The following is a 23,276-nucleotide window of genomic DNA, read 5'->3' on the forward strand; positions in this document are numbered from 1 at the left end:
CTCTGAAATGGCATTGTCATGGAAATGTTCTGGAACTAGATAGCAAGGATGGGTACACAACACTGTGAACGTACTACGTGCCACTGAATTGTACACTTTAAAGTGGTTAAAATGGTGAGTTTTAGGGTGCGTACATTAAACCACATACCAAAAACTAGATGGCATCAATGGACAGAATGACCTCCAAGGCAGCCGCTAGCTGTGATATGTTTCTGAGTGGGAGCACATCGCCTAGGGGCCCATTATCACATTCCATTTAGTCAAAGAAAGGCCATGTAGACACTCAACTGAGGGGGTGGCTAATTAAGTTATGGTTCGGGCTTAATACCGAATACCACACATCAATGAGAAATCATGTTCATGAAAACATTTAATGCCACGGGAAGACACTTGTAATGTCATGTAAAGTGTAAAAAGAAGGATTTACACTATATGTAATATGATGCTAACTTTGCAAAACATAGATAAAAAACACAGTTTATCCCTGAGCTGCGGACTACAAATGATTTAGATTCTTCTGTAAATTCTTCAAAATGTCTACAAAGAGCATGGATGACTATTACAACCTAAAAACACTATTTAAAACACAATGTAAATAACAATACTTTGGATTCGGTGACCCTCACCTGTGTGAATCATGCTGCACTTATGAGGGTTTGAGTGGCGACGGATGGACACAGGTTGGAAGGACAGAGTTATAATTCTGGCTCAGCCATGGCAAACCTTGCTGCATCTCAGTTTCTTCACCTGGAAAAGGGGCATAAAAATAACAGCCCTTTCACAGGGCTGTGCGAAATGCAGATGAGACAGTGAAGGTGGGACAGCTGACTGGGAAGACTTCAGAGCTCGCTCTATTGGCACTGAGCAGTCAGACTGTACATTTCCAAATCTTCCCTCTAACAAAAACTTAATGAGTGCTTATAAAGTCAGTGATTGCCACTTATCCAGTCATTTAAGAGCTAATTTCCAGTAACACTGCTACTCTTTCCTTAACTGTCTTTCTATAACTTTCATGTGAAAACACTTCATCTGAAAAGTAACCACCTTTTATTTACTGTCTTGAATTCAAGGAGATGATAATAAAACCAGCTCAGCTGGAGGGAGATTGCACCCCACCTTTTCCGGCGACAGTGTTTCTCCTGAGGACTCCAGTGTCTCTTTGGTGGGAGGGAGGCTTTGTTTCCCCAGAACCATCCATGTGGCTGAACTCTAGAAGTTTTTTTTTTTTAATTTTTATTTATTTATGATAGTCACAGAGAGAGAGAGAGAGAGAAGGGCAGAGACACAGGCAGAGGGAGAAGCAGGCTCCATGCACTGGGAGCCCGACGTGGGATTCGATCCCGGGTCTCCAGGATCACGCCCTGGGCCAAAGGCAGGCGCCAAACCGCTGCGCCACCCAGGGATCCCTGAACTCTAGAAGTTCTCCTGGGAGCCTGGGTGGCTCAGCCGGTTGAGGGTCCAACTCCTGATTTCAGCTCTGGTCATGATCTCAGAGTTGTGAGATCGAGCCCGGTTGTAGTTGGGCTCCACGCTCAGCAGGGAATCTGCTTGGGATTCTCCCTCTGCCCCTTCCCTGACTAGTATGCATGCTCACTCTCTCTCTCTCCTTCCAAAATAAGTAAATAAATCTTAAAAAAAAAAAAAAAAAAAGCAGGGGAATTTCCTTCTGGCTGTTCTGGTTCTGCCCTTGCTTTGAGACCCGTGCCAAGACCCACCTAAAAGGAACTGTGAACAGAATTTACAGAACCTGACTCAAACAAGGGGGTTCTCTTTCTTAGAGGCTAACTCCTTAGCCCAGAATGAAGGGAAGACTATTGCAGCAGGGCTGTCAAGGCTTGCTGTTTCTCTATTAAACCTCTTCCCCCATTTTAAAGAGCTTACAAAACATCATAACCTTGGTATTTTATCTGAGACATGTCTTGCCATTAAAAGCAAACTTTCCCAATTCAACAAATTCAGAGTCAATGAAACATTTCCCAAGCGCCAAAAGTGATCCTATAGAGATAGAGTTGGATGAGACGTGAGGGAGGAATTGGCATATAGACGAATAGAGTGCCGCTTGACCAGAGGAACAAAGAAGCAAGTCTGAGAAACAGGAGTGGGGCATGAAAGAGAGTCACTAACACGATTGAGGAGACAGCTGGACTTGTTCTGGAAGTGGAGCAGAAATGTGCCAGGCAGCCAGGGCCAGGGGAAGGCCCCGAAGGCCAAGGAAAGCAGGTACGAAGATACCAAGATGAAAAAAAAAAAAAAAAAAAAAAAAAGAAGATACCAAGATGGCCTGACTTGGTGACTAATGATGTGCTTGGAAGTGGGAGGACAGGGGATGAGGCCATCTAATCAAGAAAAGAGTAGAAAATGGCCCTGATGTCGAGCTCAATACCATGTGACGCGGTTCTGATTTTCCTGGAGTTAGGCAGTGTTACTGACCAAGTACAACCTGCTCAGGGTTCTGTCTCAGGGGTGGATGCATGGGTGGGGAAAGGTTACACCGGTTCCCAGACCAGCTGCAGGCAGCACAGCAGACATGAAAGTGAGATGAGCTGCCAGTGCAGAGAGGCTCCAGCCGTGGAAGGGAGCTGGGTGTCCAGTGGGCACTGAATCTCTGGTCCAGAACAGGCCACTGAGCAGCGGAGTGAGGGGGTAGCAGGGAGTGCCCAAGGCCTTTGAGGGTATAGTGTGTCTAGGGAAGTGATTGGAAAAGAAGATGGAGAAGAAATCCAGAGGGGGCCTTGGTGCCAGAGTGAAGAATATTAACTTCCTTGTAGGCACTTGGGAATCAGTGAAGAGTTGTAGGAAGGAGCAACCCAGCCAGGTTTGCTTCAGAAGAAATGCCCCATGGGGCTCCTGGATGGCTCAAGAGCATCTGCCTTTGGCTCAGGGTGATCCTGGAGTCCCAGAATCGAGTCCCACGTCGGGCTCCCTGCATGGAGCCTACTTCTCCTCCCTCTGCCTATGTCTCTGCCTCTCTCTCTCTCTGTGTGTGTGTGTGTGTGTCTTGTGAATAAATTTTTAAAAAAAGAAGAAGAAGAAGTGCCTTGTGGGATGCCTGATGGCTCAGCTGATTGGGCATCCAACTCTTGATTTCAGCTCAGGTCATGCCCTCAGGGTCATGGGATTGGGCCCTGAGCCTGGCTGCACCCTGAGCACAGAGTGTGGAACCTGCTTGGGATTCTTTCTCTCCCTCTGTGCCTACCCTCCCACCCGCCTCCTCTCTTGCAATAATAATAACAATAATAATAATAATAATTTTTTTAAAAAATTAGAAAAAAATAAGGAAGACCTTCCTTGGTGCCAGTGTCTATGGGTCTATGGATGGGAAAGACCGGAGGCCATCGATCTAGTTCTGGAGAGAGTCAACAAGTCCCAATGGGGGAGAGCAGAGCTGGTTTCAAGAAATACTGAGGACTTAGAACTGATGACAGAGGCAGAGAGGAGGACTGGCATTTATCCTGACATTTCCTGCTTGGGTAGCTGGCAGATGGGGGTGACATTCACAGAGATGGGGAATGTACAGTTGGGGTGAGGGAAATGGGCATTTTCGTCTGGGGTAGCTGGGGGTCATCCTGAAGGTGCCACTGGTGGTACCTTCCGCATATGCGGGTCTGGAAGTGAGAACATTCCAGGCCAGAGGTGGATATGTGAGAGTTATTAGCTGTGGAATTTTCTTGAATATCAGAATAGGATAGCCAGACTCAGGAATCACAACACTATAATCATATTTTTTGTATGAGTTCCAAATAAGAAAATAGTTAAGCCAGAAAACATAACTGTGCCTATTCCTAGAACTGGATAACTGATGTATCTTTGCAAATTGTTCATTGAACTGTGCTTCTGGATTCTTGCCAGCCCTCAATGAGATTTTTATATTTCTTAATTATTCAATTACTACCCACCAGTAGGAGTTTGAAATCAAAACTAAGCTGCTCCATAAGAGAGTGCTCTCTTGAATCATGCGTGCGGTAAAGGAAGATGTCCATATTGGGAAACCAGAGGAAGCATAAGCTTCCGGTCCTGGCTCTGTCCCGGGTTCAAGTCCCGGCCATGCCACACACTAGCTGTGTGAGCTCGGGGAGGTCGCTTCTCTGGGGCCAGGTTTCTGGTCTATACAACACAAACAGTGACGGTGCTCGCACCTCCTGAGATTGATGGGGATCTAGAGGAAGGTGAGTATGTGAGGGAAGGTGCTTTGCCTACTAGAAAGCCCACTCCAGATGCTGGATGTGCCCTTAACTGCCCGTGTTCTTCAGGTCCCAGCCGCACAAGAAGCCATTAGCCGGGAAGGAAGGGGAAGGTCCTTCTGACTGTGAGCCAGCCGGCGCCTCCGACACCAACCCCAATCCTGAAGCCCACCTGCCCTCCATCTGCCTCAAGCAGGTGTTCCCCAAGTATGCCAAGCAATTCAACTACCTGCGCCTGGTGGACAGGATGGCAAATTTGTTCATCCGGTTCCTGGGGATCAAGGGGTCGATGAAGTTGGGACCAACAGGCTTTCGGACTTTTATAAGGTCAGTGAGACCTGCCCCTCGGGCGTGGGATTCGGGCAGGGTGCAGTGCAGCCCTACATCTGGCTGGTCCCACCTCCCTGACCGCTCCCAGGAGAGCCTGTGGCGCTAGGTAAGTGCCCCGATTGGGGTTGGATTGCCCTGGTGGCTGGCACGAGGCCTGCATGGTACGCTCTTGTTGAGTGACTTCATGAATGCTACAAATGGGACAGCCTTCACTCGCAACCTTCCACTAGTGATTAAACGGCAGTGCTGTGCCACCTTGAACTAGGGCCTTAAACCGGGTATAAAGACTTGCCCTGGATTCAGAAAGACCTTGTATCTCTTATGCTGGGGTGATGTTCTCCCGTTGGTATGTCGCTGCATGCTGAGTGTTTGCGAAGCCACAGCAAAGAAACGAGGTGCATCTTTCCCAAGTGTCCATCTCAGGAGAGAAAAGTTAAATAATTCAGCTGATAAATAATTTAATGTATTTACACTAATATAAAAATAGCACAGTTAAATCATTGAGTATAAAACAAAATTTGCATGAATTTTAAACATAAAACATGAGGATACCTGGATGGCTCAGTCAGTTGAGCATCTGCCTTTGGCTCAGTTCAGGATCCCAGGGTCCTGGGTTCGAGTCCCACATCAGAGTCCCTGCTGAGTGGGGAACCTGCATCTCCCTCTGCCTGCTACTCCTGTCGTTCTCTCTCTCAAATAAATAAAATCTTTAAAACAAACAAATAAAAAAAATCATAAAACATGAGATGTAGCAATTGTGTTTTTGCTGCAGCCTACAAAATAAGCCATGCCACTTGATCATTCATTCACTTGCCTCTACTCTCTGGGGCACTTTGGGGTGACACAGGAGTATGTATCTGAGGCAAGACTTGCTAGCTGTGTAACCCTTGGGCAAGTTAGTGACCATCTCTGAGTCTCAGTGATCCTATAAAATGGGGAGCAAGCCACGTGTGCGGCAGGATTGTGTGTCACACACCTCAAGGCAACTATTCGATGCGGCTGTTGTTTTGCTCATCACTGCTTTTAATATTTCTACCTTTCCCCTCAAAGTCACATTCCTCTTAGTTTTATTCACTAAAGCAAATAATTAGAAGCCTTGAATTGGAAACATTTTGCCATACGCTTTTCTCCAAATGAATTTTATGAATTCTAACTCTTGATTCTTTGATGTTCCTGATGGGATGGTAAACAGAAGAATCAGCAGGAATCCTTGCCGTTTCAGGAAACCCGCGTTAGTACTTGCACAGTGATTTTGAGAAGGGCTTTATGTTCACTTTGGGAGGGAGAAGGGAAAGCCCAGTGGAAAGAGCACAGGCCTCGGGTCTAGCTCCAGAGCCAGGCACCTCACTTAATAGGTGTGTGGCTTTGGGCAAACCCCTCACCTTCTCCAAAACTTGGTTCTTTCGTCTATAACGTGAGAATAATCTCTCCTGCCTATCAGGGTTGTTATGAGGTTGGGATGTAATACATCCTAAAGCACCTGGCACAAAGCTTAGGGGAGGGGTCCCGTGACCATTATTTCTATCAAGCAGTGGGAATTCTCAAGAAAGTCAACAGACACGTGTTATTATTTCCCCGAGGATACTACCTGATACCTTCTGACCCATTAAGGAATTGCATTTGATTCGTAGTAATAGATGCTCATCTGCAAGTGGTTTGAGATAGTGAGGTTTGCCCGGCGGCCGCCGTCACCCACCCCCAGGCCCCGTCGCCCTCCCGGCCTGGCCGGTGTCCTCATGTGAAAGCTGGCGGGATGCGCATCGTGCAGAAACACCCGCATTCGGTTGGACGACCCCCAAGCCAACCGTGTTCATCTCCGGAGTGATCGCCCGCGTGGACAAGGACCTGCTCCGGGCGGCCGCCCAGGTGGCTCACCAGAAGCCCCGCGCCTCCACTGACAAGCATCCTTCCCTGAGAACCCAGCACACCCAGCAGCCTCGCAAGTGAACAAGGAGGACCGGCGCCTCCATCACCAGTGCCTCAGTTTCCCCAACTTTTCTATTTCCCCGGCAAAGATTTTCTTCAAGATACTGCTCCGCTGGGAAATCTAAGACAAAGTCAAGCGCCCCTTCCTTTGCCTTAAATTTCCATATCTGAAACTAAGAAGGATCTGACCCCCCACCTTGTGTCCTGGGAGTCCTGGTTGGTGGCATTTGCGGGTCATTGTATCCCTGCAAGTGCCCTAAGCAGAACTCACCAAGGCCTGATGAGTCAAGTGAAGTTTCCAGAGTTCAGCTTTGCTTCTGTGTCAGCAGTCATCAAAGGCCCTCCTGTGGTCTTAAAAACAAGAGGGCACACATTTGGGAGGACGGGATTAAGGCTGGTGGGAAAGTCGCCCATTTCCTGCTTTTTAGTAACAGGACAACGTGTCTTAACAGCAGGAGGGCAAGAAGGGCCTTGATTACCGAGCGGGTTTCAGGAAGGCGGGGTAGGGAAGGGTTTTGGTGCAAGTGGCACCAGCATTCCTGAATTCGCCTCCCCTTGTGTGGGGGGAGGTCACTGCCTAGGGGGGCCCCAGGTGCCCCTGGGAAAAGCCAAAGAGAAGCTCCCATCTTTAAATTGGCTCTTTAATCGCAGGAGCCATATCCTGGAAAATTAGAAATCTAGGCAGTCTGCCTGCAGGGAGCTCCTCCAGAAGGACATCTGCCTCCTGAACGAGAGAGAGAGAGCCTCCACCAGGGAGACCGGGCAAACCTGCATTTCTTGTAATCCTCTCTAGAGCTGCTTTTGAGTTCTAGAAGTGACCAGCAACTAGTGGAGGAACCAGCTTTACTGGTTCTGGGACACTATAGCAAGCCCACCGCACGCATGCAAAGGCGGACGAAAACCTGCCCTGTTGTCTCCCCAGAGAAAGGTAGAAACGCCACATTCCATCTGAGCTAGAAAACACCTGTCAGTCCAATGAATTCCTTCTGCCCAAGCGCAGGTTTGCCCGGGCCTGCGTTCACCTGGGCGCGTCAGATCGTCCTTCAGCACGTCGTTCCGGTGCGGAGCTGCCTAGACTGCTCCCTGGCTCACGGCTATAGAGTGTTGTATTTTTCTGAAAAGCCAAAGGGCTGGTGTGCTCCGAGGCTGCAGTCCTCCAGAGCTCCAGATGCTCCTGGAGCAGGTACGGCCCTGACACGCCACACACTCGTGGTCATCCTTGCGGCAGGTGGGCAAGGGTGCTTTGAGCGTCGCTGTGCACACTGCCAGCCTTGCCGACGTCCTTACCAGGCCAACCCGCAAAAGTGACGCAGACCTATCGAGACCCACCTCTTGCCTTTCCCCGAGGGAGAGCAGCGCTGCTGCACATTCCAGATCCCTTCTCACTGTTTGCTGGAGGCAGGGTCTAACCCTCAAGGCACCCTGTCATCACACCTGGTAGACGCTGAGATGTTGGGGTAACTGGCTTGCAGAGAGGCAGACCTGGGGGTGGGGGGCCAGCAGCCGCCCTGCTGCCTCCTGAGCTAGGTCAGGCCTGTGCCACCACCGTACCCTCCACTACAGAAGTTCAGACGCATCCTTGATACTTTTTGGTTTCGCAGCCCGGAGCGCCGTGCTGGTTCCCAAGGTACGTTTTTCACATCCTTCTAGCTACTTCTGGCATGTATCCCTGGGCGCTAAATCATCACATGCAAAATATTTTATTGAATGAGTTCATCAGTTGTTAACCTCAAGGATAATAATGATTGTAATAAAGCTCTTGCACTTACTTCTCAGAAAAAAAAATAGTGAGATTAATTTTCTCTCATATAATAGGAAGTTTGGCAATGAGGATTCTAGGACTGGTTAATGACTCCACAATGTGATCACACCCCACACTTCCTTTCTGTCTCCTGTTCATCCGTCCTAAGCATGTGCTTTTCAAGCTTCAGGGTTGCCTTATAGGCACAAGATAGCTGCTCAGAATCCAGCCATCGTGGTCAAGTTCCAGGCAGGAAGAGGAAAGAAGAGAGGAAATGCAAAAGGCCTCTGTCAGGTGCTCCCCTCTAACTCCTAATAAAATTTTACTGAAACATAAGAGATGGGGAGAGAGAAGATTTGAAAAAAATAACGTAGCCTAGAAATCACAATCTTTTTTGCCTCCGGGGTAGGCCGGAAGCATAAGCCAGCAAGGGGATGCAATCTGGAAGGGTGGGGAGGGCGGGGCTGTGGCAGCCTGAAGAACACATGCCCTGAATAAAGGAAAGGCTGCTGCTGGGCGGGTATCACCAGAGCTTTTGAATTTTCCAAGAGAAGCAAGAAATGCCGATTGTTATGTAAAATCTCGACACACGTATATTGATGTTGGCGATTCAGAAAATAATATTTAAACAGTACGTGGGTTCAATCAAAGTATGACTGCCCATGGAGACCACCAGTATGTGAACGCTGGTGTGAAGACAAGGAACATATGAAGAGGACTGCCATGTCCATACGTGATCTTGAGAAGAAAACAGAATTGAGAATGGTTCTAGCAAAGGCGCTTCCTAAAACACTCCCAGACTGAGCCTGGGTAATGTCAAAAGAATTGCCACAAATCTGTCTGTATGTTATAGGCTTTATGACTTTTTCCATGTTTTTTTTTCTCCTGTGATAATTAAGGGCATTTGCATGTAAAACCAATTTCCCTGAGGTTCGAGGCCATTAGGTCCTGCAGACATTATTCCCAGTCTGCCACCAGCACTGTCCACGGAAGCGATGGTGACAATGCAACTGTGACACAGAAGGACACTGTCTTCAGGTGGGAGAGTAGGCGGCCCCAGCGGCCCTCTCCCCTCCCTCTGCACCCACCCAGCCAACATCCTGCGTAATTAAGGATGTGGGACGAAGTGGAGAAAATGTCGCACAACCGTTAATAGATTTTTCCTTTTGAAATATACCAAGAGATCCCAACAGCATCTTAATGGTAAAAGATGATATTCTCCGCGCTTAGATTTATCTAAGTATGTTCAGTCTTGCCAGCTAAATTTAACAGCAAGTGTTTTGCTAACAACCATTCTCTCTCTCTCTCTCTCTCTCTCCTTTCCACTTCGGTTTAAATTTTGCCTCATTATGAATTAATAATATTTATGCCATATGTTAAATTGAGCCAAGTGCCCTTCTCTGGAGCACTACACAAAAGACGTATTTGCTGGCTTGGATGTGTACTCCTCTCAGATCTCCCAACGCAAATGGCAGAGGCTGACCTTGGCTTTCACCTGGACGACCCTACTCTTTCTCTCCAGGTTCCTGAAAGAGACATAGAGGGAGCAAAATAAACATCCAACCGAATTTATTTTCAGTGACCATCTCTCACGATGTGCTGCATAGATCAGCAGTTCTAGGAGTGAATTATGCTAATGCCAGTCTGGCCACAGTCTATTTTCCTTTTCTACCAAGAAATGAGAAATAATGAATTGTCTTTCCCTTGTCTAGACCAAACCCATCGAACCAGCTTTTTGTGTCATTTCCTCAGGAGGCGCATAATAGTAGCACATATTACTGTAAATTAAGCGCCTCTTTTCTCTCTCTCACTTTCTCGCTCGCTCGCTCGCTCGCTCTTTTTTTTTTTTTTATGTCATAATAATTCCTGGGGCGTGGAGACTTCTTCTCTGAGGAATAGAAATTAGCTGATTCCTCAGTTTGACAGCTTTCTTTGAGGGAAACACATTTTTGCTAGTTTCTCCCCACTAGATCACTAATCTGGGGGGTGTTCCATGTAAGTCGCTGAGAACACGTTGGGCAAATGTATCCTCCTTTGGATTCAGACGTTAGTTTGCACGTCCATCCTCCCTTTCCACAGCCTGAAGATTAAAGGGTTTGCCAAAACCAGCTTCATTTTGAGGAAACAGAGGCAGCTCCTCCGCATCTGGAGCGTTTGCTTCCTGCTTCCTGTGGGGCCATTCCACTTGGAGAGCGTGGCTCAGCCCCTTCATGGTTTCTCATCCTGCTCTCCTTTTAAATTAGAGAATGGTTTTTCTCTTTTTCCCCCCTTGCACTCCCATTCCTCATAGGGAGATATTAATATGTTTCATAATGGGTAGCTGTGGGGGGTTTTATGCTCTGAGAGGCAACGTGGTGTGTTAGAATGTTCTGGAAAAGAAGTATAAAGGGCCTTGTCTTCCCCTCTGTCATTAACTCTTCCATGCCTTTGAAAATCCCCCATTCTATGATGATCTCTTTCCAGCAATACTGTGAGATCCTATGTCTGAGATATAAGATAGCTTATAAAAATGTATATTATAGGGATCCCTGGGTGGCGCAGCGGTTTGGCGCCTGCCTTTGGCCCAGGGCGCGATCCTGGAGACCCGTCGGGCTCCCGGTGCATGGAGCCTGCTTCTCCCTCTGCCTGTGTCTCTGCCTCTCTCTCTCTCTCTGTGTGTGACTATCATGAATAAATTTAAAAAAAATTTTTTTAAATGTATATTATAAACCAGAGTGTTGGGCTTTTTTCCCTCCTAGGTATTTAGTGTTGGGTTTTTTGTTGTTGTTGTTGTTGTTGTTGTTTGATTAACAAATATCGATCATTTGTTAACTTTCACCTTACAGAAAACTCTCCAGGAAAAATAAGCTTCTTTTCTTTCACAGAAAAGGATGAACAAAAAAAGAGATTCTATAAATAGGATTTTATAGACTGGAAAAAAAAGTGGTTTCTAAATTTCCCATGAGATGTCAGTAGTTGTTGAGAGGAAATGGAGATGATAAGTGGTTCTACATCATGGAGGAAGGAAGGCTAGGAGCTGTCATTTGCTACTTCCCCATATATGCCAGGTACTAAGCTAATCCTTAAAATGGCTTTGTATGGTAAGTAGCCTTATCCTCATTGTACAGATAAGCAAAGAGCCTCAGTGACTTGTTCAAGGTCACATAGCAAGATCCAAACTCCTGTGCATTGGACTCAGAGCTCTTTTTTTTTTTTGCCATACACCTTTCCAGCCTATCCTTTAAGGATTTCCTAGCTTCTCATGCTACCATATTTCTTGGACCTCTCTTCCACTGAAGAATATATCCCTCCCTCCTTAGTCATCTAAGGAACTACATCCAAAAGCATAAGGGGAAATGGTTCAAATGATTAAGTTACCAAGGCTTTACGTTTTTATCCCAGACTCTAAGATCACTTCCACCCTCCAAGAGTTGTATCCAAGACAGATTCAGTTCTGCATCACTCACTGGCCTCAGAATACCACCTGCATGTAGTGGACACAAAATAAATTCTGTATTGAGTGAATGGATAGATGAAAAATTAATTCTAAAGTCTTGACCTTCCCTACAAGGAGACATTCCCTGTTTGGGTCAATGGGGACAAGCCTAGGAGACTCTTTCCCTAAGTGATCTTGGTTGTCTTCCCCCAGCCTGATATCCCAAAGCTTCCCAACAGGGCCTCTCTAGAGGCTCTGGCCTTACTGGTCCCTGCCTGAGATGATACCTCGAGTCCTGGGTTCTTCCTGCAGCCCTCAGCTGGGTCATCTCCCTACTTCTCCTCAAAGGTCCCTAGTTTACTATCCTCCAGAGGAGGACTGGATGTGAATTCCAGCTGTGTGATCTTGGGCAAGTCATGTTCCTTCTCTTGGGTCTCAGCTTACCTGTCATTGAAATGGGACTAAGAATACTTCCCTCATAGGGTGGTTATAAAGATCCAGAGAGCCAATGGACAGGAAAGTACCTGGCATAAGGTTGGGTGCCCAAGAAATACCTAGAGAATCAGAATTCTTTTAAAGCATTCCTTCTCTCCTGTGGCCAGTGTGGATCCCCACCTTTCCCTGTCCGGGGATCGGATATAGCAATCAACTATATTTGCAGGCATCACTCAGGAGGATGAGTTACCTTGGGAAAGGGATAAATGGAGAATTCTCTTTGGTAAATTACAGCCCCTGCTAAAGGTTTGGCACTTCTATTTTCTACCTGTCAGAAAAAAATAACTATATACCAGTGGTCAGTTTGGTTTCCCTTTTTATACTCCATTAACCCACAGAGCAAGCCAAGCAGAGCTCCAGTCCTGTGGGGGAGTAGGTAGTCCGGAGGACACTGATAATGATAATTAAGGAAAAGCAGTGACCCTTCCTAACGAAGCTTTTAAAATGAGCAGTGCAGGTTCTTGGAACACCTTGGGAGAACCTGGAGCACCGTCTCCAACGGAACCCAATAGAGAGAGCCATCGGGGTGACAGGCAATATGAAAAGCCCTGCGCCCATTGACATGTTGTTACTGGGACCCAATAACTGTGGGCTGATGTGTTTGAAACCCGCCACCGGTGACTTGTGATTAAAATACGGAGCAGGAGCCCAAGAGGGAGCAGGATGTGAATTGATGGTCTGAGAAGTACTGGTGGGGAAGAAAGGAAGGAAGAGAGAGGGAGGGAGGGAGCAGGTGCACTGGCATATAAAGAACACCAGTCTCGTCTGGGCACCATGCCAGGCACAGTCCCAGCCACCACTGTCAGGGGTGTGCATGGGTTTGGAGAGGGGCTCTAGGATGCCCAAATCCTGCTCGCCAATCAACCCCTCTTCTGTCGGGTTCCTAAGGGAACTATTCAGACAAGGGCTGATGACAAATGGGAAATCAAAGAACCACTTTGGCATTAGCTGGGGCAGTGGATGAGGACATGTTTGGAGAGCTGAAAGTAGCATTGACAGGCAGCTGGCCCGGGGGTCTAGCTTCAGGATTCCCAGGGCCAATCCAGCCTGTATTGGAATTCCCAGCATGACCCTGTTCAGAAAGATGGTGCATCTGAACAAGCCAAGGGCTACCTTTAGACTGGACAGAGAGCCCAGGCTCTGTGCCCAGTCTGACTGGCGAGCTCCATTTCTTCAGAATGGACAGGGCCACTTGCTGAAAGATCAAGTAGCCCCCAAGTAGCCGTTGAAGATCCTGTGTTCTAGCTCTGGAAGAGAAAATGAGAAAGGGGAGAGAGATCAACGGGGAGGAGAACCAACAATTGTGGGCCAGCCGGGTGCCAGGCACCAGGCTGGGTCCTTGGCAGGCACCGCTTCATCTCATCTTCACTGCCGCCATGTGGGCAGATATTCTTCTCTTCATTTTAGGTATCAGTAAATAAAGGCACTGAAGATTTAAGTACATGCTCATAGTCACCCAGCTAGAAAAAGCAGCAAAGCCAGCATTTCAATCCTGGCCGGTCTGATGCCCAAACCATGCTTTTGTCAGTGTGCCAGACTGCCTCCCCACATCTCCAGACCAAAAAGACTACCAAAACCAAAAAACAAAACCAAGAGGGGAGTAGGAGAATTGCAAGCACACCTCTGTGGCTTGGACAGGGAGCTGATGTGGTCCTGAAAACCTGGTAATCTTGGCCTCTCTGCACTGGAGGAAATAAATCAGGGGACCTCTAAAACTCTGAGGCTAGCCCACCCCCACTGCTGCCATTTCCAGTGACTCCCCAAAGTCAGGAATGAACACGAAGGGGCCCTACAGCGGTGTGTGCCTCCATGCACGCAAGGGGGCATGGGCCAGCTGCACTCATCGGCACGGGGAGTCTCAGGTTCGCTGTGCCGTTCAGGGGCCCGTGCGAAATCTTTAGCGCACAGATTTAGATGGACCTGCAGGAGGCTCAAGCCCCTGTCTGTAGGTTTGGGTGCAGGGCCTCATCTGGTGAGCATTCCAGTGGAGACTCACTTCTGGATGGCAGCGTTGTCTCTCGCCTGAACCGGTGACATGCTGCTTCCATTGGGTCCTCTGAGCATGGGTCAGCCGCCAGACACTGGTAAGACAGCACAGCACCCAGGACCAGCTTTTCTTTCTCCTCCTCAAGACTAATGGATGTGAAGGTGAAGACACGCAAAAGGCATATTTTTGAAATGTAGAATTTCCATCTCCCCCCCAGAGCAGGCAGAGACCTCCCTTGGCTTGTGTTAGAACAGGCCGAAACACAGTGACTGCTTTATGAAGGAGGAGCCTGAGGCTCAGGAAGGGGAGGTGGATTCACCAGGGCCAGATTCAACTCAAGACGTGCCATCTTCAAGCCCTTGCTCTTCCCAGCCCTTCAGAATGGGCCAGATGACAGAAACCCACATGATCCAATCTTAGCCTACATTGACAGCCTTCCCCTTCAAGACCCCCGCCTTGTGCTCTTCACTAGTTCCAGCTGTGGGAAGGGAGGACACAACCTGGGCAAAGGCATGGAGGTGAACCGATAGAGGAGGTGCTTTGTCCAGCAGTAATGTGTCCCCTACGGTCTTTGGCAGGAACTGCAAGCTCAGCAGCAGCAGCTTGTCCATGGCAGCTGTGGACATCCTCTACATTGACATCACAAGGAGGTGGAACTCCATGACCCTGGACCAGCGGGACTCAGGTAGGTTCCTGATGACTGGCCTCCACCATGTCTAGTGGGAGTCCAGATGGGTGGGCAATACCTTTGGGCTCCTTCTTGTTAAAGGTCAAGTTTGGGGCAAGAGAAGGTTATCCCATCAACTCTAGACACTGCTGGAAGGATTGAGTGGAATTTGAATCCAGGAGCACTTCTGGATTCAGCTACCAAGGCTATGCTCACCCAAATTCTAATTCCACCATTAGAATCGCTTATCTTTGCTGAAGGCTTTGATTCCATTTGTACTGGAAACACCTACTTAATGGTTCATGCGTTCGTCCGGCAGCACATAGGTACTAACTAGCGTGGGCTGGGCCAGGCCCTGGGTAAATGGGAGTGAATAGCACTTGACTCTCACCTTCAAGGAACTCACTGTAGAGCAGGGAGGTGGATGAGAGCCCAGTGCTGGCAAGGTGTGCTGTGTGCTAGGAAGGAGCAGGGCACAGAGAGGTTATGGGGAGCCCACCAGAGGAGCTCGTGTCGAGGAAGGCCAAGGCTCAGAAGGATAGCTGGTGGACATCAACTCTAACATCCTTCTTGGAGAGGGATGACTGCACTAAGCCAGTGAACAGGGCAGTACGGACCCCTCTGGCAGGTGCGGTCTGGCCAAGACATGAACACAAGTGGGAGGCTCAGATAACACCAAGAAGCTTAGAGTGGCTAGAGCAGGAAGGGGGAGGGGGAGGGGCAGAGATAGGGTTGCAAGAGCCATCGAGGCCTTGAATGCCACACAAAAGAGTGTGCTCTTGATCCTCTCTATTACAGGAGCGCCAGTAAGGGATTCCATTAGAAGGATCCACTTTAGGGTGAATGCATTTCTGATCTCTTTCCTCGCACAGTGTGTTTTTCCAAAAAGGCCTAATAACCCTACCTGACATTTGTACAGCTCATCACAAAATTACACCGTGCTCTCATGCGTAGTCCTCCATTAAATGTCCCCGTGAACCAGTGCACTGGGTATCAGCTTTTGAATTTCATGGATGGTAAACTGTAGCTTGGGTGACCTGGCACCCGGGCTTCCCTCCCCTGGCCGCCTCCCTGCAAAAGGGACATGACACAGGCCAGACAGGGTGCCCCGGGCACAGCTTCCTCCTGTGATTCTGTGGAGAGGACACGAGAAATCAGAGGCTAGGAGATCCAGAATGCAAGTGACTCCCACTTTCTACCCGTGTCATCTTGAAGAACCATGCTGCCTCTCTTCTCCACTTACTCTTGTTCCGTAAATGGGGCCAGCAGTACCTGCTCCCTGGGGTGCGCTGAGGTATCGGTGGCAGTGGAAAGGAAAATGCTTGCAGCCCTTGCTGGCAGGACAAAGAGACAAATCTTATTAGTGGGTGCCATCTGGGGAGCCTCCTGGGGGGGGTCTGTGTGAGCGTGGAGTGCCCCCTGTCACATCCTACCCCCCCAACACACACACCCGTGGTCAGGCCTGGGTCACAGCTTTCTGACCACAGGGATCACCACCTTTTAATAAAGATGCCACAGCTGGCAGCATTTGAGCCAGTCCTATGCATGAGCCCTCTGCGGGCACCAGATATGCACGGGCCTGCCTGGAGCTCTGCAGGCAGGTAGAATCACCGCCTCCACTGCAGGGAGAAGGAGGCCAAGGCTCAGAAGGGTAGCTGGTGGACACGACTCTAACATCAGGCTGCCACAGTGTCCCTTCTAGGGTGCTGCATCCTCCTAGCCGGTCCTGGAGTGGGATAACCACCCAGCTCCCCACAGCCCTCCTTTCTGTAATTCAAAAGCAAAACTCAGGGGTATCAGTGCTCACTGAATCAACAAGGCGAATTGTACCGCATCTGGGAGGGAGCGGGGTGCAGGGCCCTCACGGCCTTCCCTGGCAACCGGGATGGGATTGAGATGGAGCCGCTGCGGAATCGGCAGGTTAATTATCATCTCCAGGGCCGAGGCGCTCACGTGACAGCTGAGCAGGGCACTTTTTGCTGACGCCCTCAGAAAGTGAGGAAGAGTTTGCTCTGTGAGCTGGATGCAGGGAGTCCTCGCAGGATCCCGCGGAGGGGACCGGGAGAGGGGGTGGGGTGGTGGTGGAATTATTAAATATTGAAGTTGATCAGGAGTAGCGGCAGGAAGCTACTTATCATGTTTTATTGCTTCAGACCAGCATCACCATCTGGCCTATTGTTAATTCTGAATAGCTGTTCGCGTTTTGTTTGCCTCTTAAATTGCTGTCTGTAAGCGGAATCCACAGGGGCTATCCACAGTGCAGGCGTGGGTGAGGTTTTCTGGGGTCTGCCCGGGTCTCTCTGTTCTGCTGACCACACTAGAGAGATAAGAATGATACTTAGCATTTTTAGCACCTACTGACAGGCGGATCCAGGGCGGGGATCTCCCAGGCCTGTTGCCACACCTCGGTAATCCATCTGTGAGCAGGGACTGGCTTTGAGATTCCCTCCCATGGGCCTGTCTCATCGCCAGTTCTCACACCAGACCTTCAAAGTAGGTCACTGTATCCCATTTTATAGATGAGGATCCTGAGGTTCCAGGAGCAAGTGGCTTGTCTAAAATCCCACAGCCAGTGAGTAGCCACGCCCATATTGGAAGTCAAGCCTCCTGCCTCCTGGCCCAGGATGCTGTCCCCAGTCCAGGGCCACCCCAAGCAGCGGTGCTCATGTGAGTGACCAGGGGAGGCGAAAGTTCAGTTCATAGAGCACAGGGCCTATGGGGAAGATGGAACTGGAGTGGGAGGTTGGCTGCCAGTCTGAGTTCCTCTATCCCCTGACGTCATCCTCATAGCTTTAATTCCTGTTTCCATGGCTCCTGAAAGGAAATAACAGACTCGGGGGTGGCAGGTGTGTGTGTGGGGGGGTGTTCAGATCATGGGTGCTGGGCATTAAAGTAAGGGTGCTGAGAAGGTTAAGAAAAAGAACATATACAAAGGCCTTAGCATGATATGCCACCCAGGAAAGCCACTCTCTGAGTTCTGTATCCCTGAAGGCTAGCCCAGGGCCCAAAGCATGCAATAGCATCTTACTCAGTATCCAGTGAATGTCTGATGAGCAAATAGCAATTAAAAAGTGTCCTGCATCCCCAAAGTAGGGCGTTTGGAGTGTGAGAGCCATGGCCTACAGTAGAGGTGGTCTCCTTCCCCTCTCCTTAACATCCAGCAGAAAACACCAGCCTGTTTGTTTAAGACCATCACCCCACACCCAGCACTGGCCATGTCCCACTGCCCTCAAAAGGTCCCCTTTCGGGAAGCCAGCCAAGACCTCCCTTCTGCCCTCATGAGATGTCAGCACCCACCGAAGGGGCTAACCAGATTCCTGATGCCTGAGACCTTAATGAATCTTTCTGCAACCTGCATGGGGTTGCACGCATACCCCAATATTGCGATGGAAGAAGGAAAATGGCGTTTAGAAAAATCAGTGAGAAAAAAATCAAAACTAATATTTTTTTAAGAAAAGAATGTACGTCATGAAATCTAAATCTCAGACCATCCTTTTAAATAGACTTGTTTTCAAAAAAAAATTTTTTTTTTCTGGAGCTCAAATGTATTAGAATTGGATTAATCATAATCCTTGGTTCGTAAGAGCCTTCCATCCCAATCCATGCACAACCTGCTCTTATTTAGGCAGCTTTTTGAATTAACAACTTTTTTTTTTTTAACTTTTATTTATTTATGATAGGCACACAGTGAGAGAGAGAGAGGCAGAGACACAGGCAGAGGGAGAAGCAGGCTCCATGCACCGGGAGCCCGACCTGGGATTCGATCCCAGATATCCAGGACCGCGCCCTGGGCCAAAGGCAGGCGCCAAACTGCTGCGCCACCCAGGGATCCCGAATTAACAACTTTTAATAATGTAATAAGCGTCCACGAACTCACCACCCAAAACAAAAGCTATGACTTGACAATAACCCACATCCGGCACATGGCTTTCCCCTGACACCAGACAATTCCCCACCTCTTCTCTCCCACAGAACCCTCAGCTGGATCCTGTGCTCATCAGTCCCTAGATAGTCTTGTCTTCCTCTTTAGAATATCAATGACTACTTAGGAGCTTGATGGAATTTAGTAAAATGCAATCCCACACTCGCTGGCTGGCCAAAGTAATAGGCATCAAAATACATAAATAAATAAATAAATAAAGATTCCAATTTGCAATTCTAGAATCTCTAGCAGAACAGAAATCTAAATGAGGGTCTTCTTAGCAAAAACTGAGGTCAGGGAGCCCTGTTGTTGCCCAGAATCAAATGAAGAAACCCATTTGTCAGTGAAGATGCAGTCATTTCATATAAATTGCACTCACAAGCACCTCCTTATCATTGAGACTTTGCTCCCAACTCTTCCCAGAGTGGAATTTCATTTCTCCGTGCTAGAGACGAGGACATCATCAAAATTAGGCAATAAAAGATAGTATTACTGCGTCATCTATGAGAGGCAAGCGTTTCACAGGCAAAGGGGACACTGGAGCCCAGCACCTGGACCTCTCATCCATCTCACACACAGCCGACATCTGGGGTCCCTCCCAGTAATCAATGGAAACATGATTGCAAAGCAAGAAAACATGGATTGAAGAGTGTTTCCCACCCCTGCTCTGCACTCAGTCAAGCACACGCACACATACTCGCTTACAGAGGGAAATCTAGGAGTGGCATCGTTCAATGTCTGACACATCCTGCAGGCTCTTTAACCGAAATAAGAAACACGTCTTCTGCTGCCTGAAGAATGCCTGAGCTACGTACATGCTCCCCTTCCTGGGGCTGTTAGACTGACTGGCGGTACAACCAAAGCCACAGGCTCTGGGATCGAACAAATCTGGCCTCGAGTCCAGGCTCCGTGACTTGCTAGCGGTGTCACCCCTGCAAGCTACGTAACTCCCTCTGAGCCTCGTGTTCATCATCTGCAAAGTGGAGATAATCATGGTGCCCACCTCGTGAGCAATTGCCCTGGACGAGGTGAGACGGAGCACAGGAAGTGCTCAGAGTGGGGTCTGCCACGGGCGCTGCTCAGGAAGGGGCTGCTCTGCTGCCCTCACACACGTGGCTCCTGCTGTGCTCCCGTCTCAGGAAATGCTTCTCCGCACCTGCTCCTGCCCGTTGCCCTGTAGGTGCTGGGACCAGACAGAGGGAGGGGAATGGCACATATGTGGTGCCAACACACTTTCCCTCGGTGCCCAGTGCGGTGCAGGCCCACCTCCCCTTTCCCTCCAAGACTGCGTCTCCATATTCCTGCCCCAGACTGAAGACTGGTGTGGCTGGGAAGAGGGAAAGCAGGGTGAGTGCTGCGAGCCCAAGGAGGGCTGGAGGCCCGTGGTGGGAAATGCAGCGCTGCCATTCTCAGGGTCTCCGAGTCTGGAAGCCCAGGCCAGTCTCCCTCTGCACCTGCTGTAGTCTCTGAAGAAGGGCTCCGGCCATCCCTTCACATACCTGCTCTCACCCTAGTGGGTGCTCACTAGAGAAGTGGCTGTGGTGGCTTCCAGCCCTCCCTGTGCACCACATTTCCATGCAGAGCCACCAGCCGCTGCCTATAGCTGCTGGTCTAAGACTCCAGTGTCGGCGTGGAGCATCTGAGGGAAGGAGAGCCTCGAAGACTGGACCCCTCCTCTGCAGCCACCCCTCCCCTCACTAGCTCCCTACTCACTCTCTCCAGCCAGGGTAGGCACCACCTTGGAGGTCCTCCACCTGGCCCCTTGCCTCTGCTGGAAACCCTCCCCCTTGCATACCCCTGACCAGGCCATCTCCTCAAGGACCCTCTCCCCATCAGCTTCAAGAGCATCCAGCCCTGCTCCTTAGCAACACTAACCATAGCCAGCCAGGTAGACGCTGTGGAGTGAGTGTGGCATCTGCCCCTTAAGCTAGACTAACCCCTGTTAAGCCGAGCGCTGCACCTGGCACGTAGTAGGTGCCCCGCCAACGTGTCGAACGAGCTAGGATCAGACCCTGATGATCTGCAGCGCCTGTGGGTGTCTGAATCTGTCTCTCACCAAATTTCCTCAGTCGACTTATGCAAATCAGCTGCCTCCCATACTTTCATCAGCTGGAATGAGCCCCAACTAAAATGTATTTGGTTAACGATGTACTGAAATATTTAAAAGTATCTTTACTTGGAATGTTTAGCGAGGCCTCGCTTATACATATACATGGTTGGCCCCCTCCCTCTGCAATATGGGAGGCCGCCGATAACCAGGCAGGTCTCATGCAGTGCCTCCTGTAACGTGTCTGGCACAAGTGACACTCTTCAGCCTTGAGATTATCTCAAAGTCAGATGGGCCTCTCCGCATGTGTGCCCTACACACTTACAAAATAGTCGGCATCAGAATTAGCCTTAATAAAAGCAAGTGAGCCGACAGAAACACCAGCTTGCCCTCTCCCTCACACAGATGCTCGGGACCTGCCACCTCATGGGCTGTGTGTTCTGGAATTACTTCTTCCTGTGTGAGGGCCACCAGGAGCCCCTGTGTCAGAGGCACCTGTTCATTATCCCCTCCACTGTCACCTCCAGCGGGAAGGGAACAGGATCTCTGTCCATTGAGCTGGCCTGACCATCCCCACCCACAGAAGACACAGAAAGGGAAAGGCCGAGTGATACTTTAGGCAGCCTCCCCCCACCTCTGGCTTGTACCTGCTGCTTACCACTGGGGATCTCACAGGCTCAGCCAAGCAGGATGGAGTTCGTTGGGGCGGGTGGGGACAGCTGAATCCCCCACACTCCTCCCTCCTGCCCAGTACCTCCTGGCTGGCAGCCCTTTAGAGGGGGCACTTCAGCTCTAGGGGCCTTAGTTTCCTTTAAAATGGAGCTAATGCCATCTACCTTGTGTCGTTGTAAAGGCTTAGTGAGGAAGTACATGCCTGGCTCAAACTGAGCCCTTTGTTTGTTTGCTTTAAGCACTGGGGAGGTTCCTGATGTTTGTGAGCCTTACAGATCTCAAAGCACTCTCCCAGTCCATCTGTGCACTGAATGCTCACACTGCTGGTGAGCTGGGTCTTATTCGCATGACCCCGTTCTCAGAGGAGGAAACCAAGGCTTGGGTAGAGAGGGATTCCGGGGGCAGAGCAGGAACCTGTCCTGAGCCTCTGCCTTGTGCTGCCTGGGAAGCGACAACAGCCACAACCACACAGAGATGGAAGGACCCTGCCAATCCCAGAATGTCCCCAGGCCCAAGACCATGATTCGGTGACTGAGGCATCACTAAGTGTCGGGCAGAGCTGTGTTGTAAGACAACGGTCTGGTCCCTGGTCTTAGCCACGACAGACCCATCTAGGGTAGGGGACTCCTCTCCCAGGCATCCCTCACCTGCCCCTCCTCCTGCCAGGGGAGTCCTATAAATGTTCATATACATGTTACTGTCACATATATGACACTGGAACCTCCCCACTGCTCTGCTACATAGAGTTGAGGAAATGAGGACTAGCTGGATGAGGGGCCACCTCCAACGGTGCCCAGATAGTACAAAAAACTTACAGAAAAATTGAGCAGATAGTACCAAGAATTCCCATATATCTCCCTCACATTGTCCGCTCTATCTTGTATTACACGCTGTATATTCGTTAGTGAATAAATATTAATACATTATTAAGGTCCATAGTTTACATTAAAGCTGATGCTGTGTTGTGCATTCCATGCGTTTTGATAAGCGCACAATGTAATTTCCCCAGCTTTATAGGACCATACAGAAGAGTCTCACTACCCTAAAAATCCCCAGTGCCCTATCTATTCATCCTCGCTCACCCTGAACCCCTGGCAACCTTTTTACTGTCTCCATAACTGCATTTTCCTGAATGTCATATGGTTGGAATTGTACTGTGTGTGGCTGCATTTCCTGACTGGGTTCTTTCGCTTAGCAATGTGCATTTAAGGGTCTTCCATGTCTTTTTGTGACTTGATCTCTTAGCTCTTTTATATTTCTGAGTAATAGTCCACTGAAAAGATATACCTGGATTATCAATCCATTCACCCATTGAAGAATATCTTGGTTGCTTCCAAATTTTGGCAATTATGAATAAGGCTGTCACAAACATTTGTGTGCAGGCTTGGTGCGGACAGTTTTCAATGCTTTGGGCAAATACCTAGGAATGTGATTGCTCAGTCATATAGGAAGACCATGTTTAGCTTTGTAAGAAACTGCCAACCTTTCAAAGTGGCTGTACATTTTCAGTGTTTCCACCAGCAATTAATGAGATTTCCCGTTTCTCCATGACTTTATCAGCATTCTATTGTCAGGTTTTGGATTTAGCCATTGTAATAGGAGAATAGTGGTATTTCACTGTTTTCTTTTTTTCTTTTCTTTTTTCTAAAGCAGACGTTTTTACTATTTTTATTATTTTTTATTCATTCATGAGAGACACACAGAGAGAGAGGCAGAGACACAGGCAGAGGGAGAAGCAGGCTCCATGCAGGAGCCTGACATGGGACTCAATCCAGGGTCTCCAGGATCACGCCTTGGGCTGAAGGCAGGCACCAAACTGCTGAGCCACCGCGGCTGCCCTATTTCACTGTTTTCATTTGCACTTCCTTAAAGACATATGATGTTGAGTATCTT

At 49.1% G+C, this 23,276-nt stretch overlaps 1 protein-coding gene across 1 annotated transcript in view; it reads left to right on the top strand.

Moving 5' to 3' along the window:
- The window catches only part of TTLL11 (tubulin tyrosine ligase like 11), a 244,572-nt gene that overhangs the window by 193,488 nt on the left and 27,808 nt on the right, over window positions 1–23,276 (top strand). Inside the window, exons 7-8 of the mRNA XM_038546068.1 lie at window positions 4,251–4,508; window positions 14,654–14,760. Coding sequence (XP_038401996.1) covers window positions 4,251–4,508; window positions 14,654–14,760 — 365 coding nt within the window. The remainder of the gene's footprint in view (window positions 1–4,250; window positions 4,509–14,653; window positions 14,761–23,276) is intronic.

This window comes from Canis lupus, chromosome 9, assembly GCF_011100685.1.
Source record: "Canis lupus familiaris isolate Mischka breed German Shepherd chromosome 9, alternate assembly UU_Cfam_GSD_1.0, whole genome shotgun sequence".
Taxonomy (NCBI): Eukaryota; Metazoa; Chordata; class Mammalia; order Carnivora; family Canidae; genus Canis; species Canis lupus.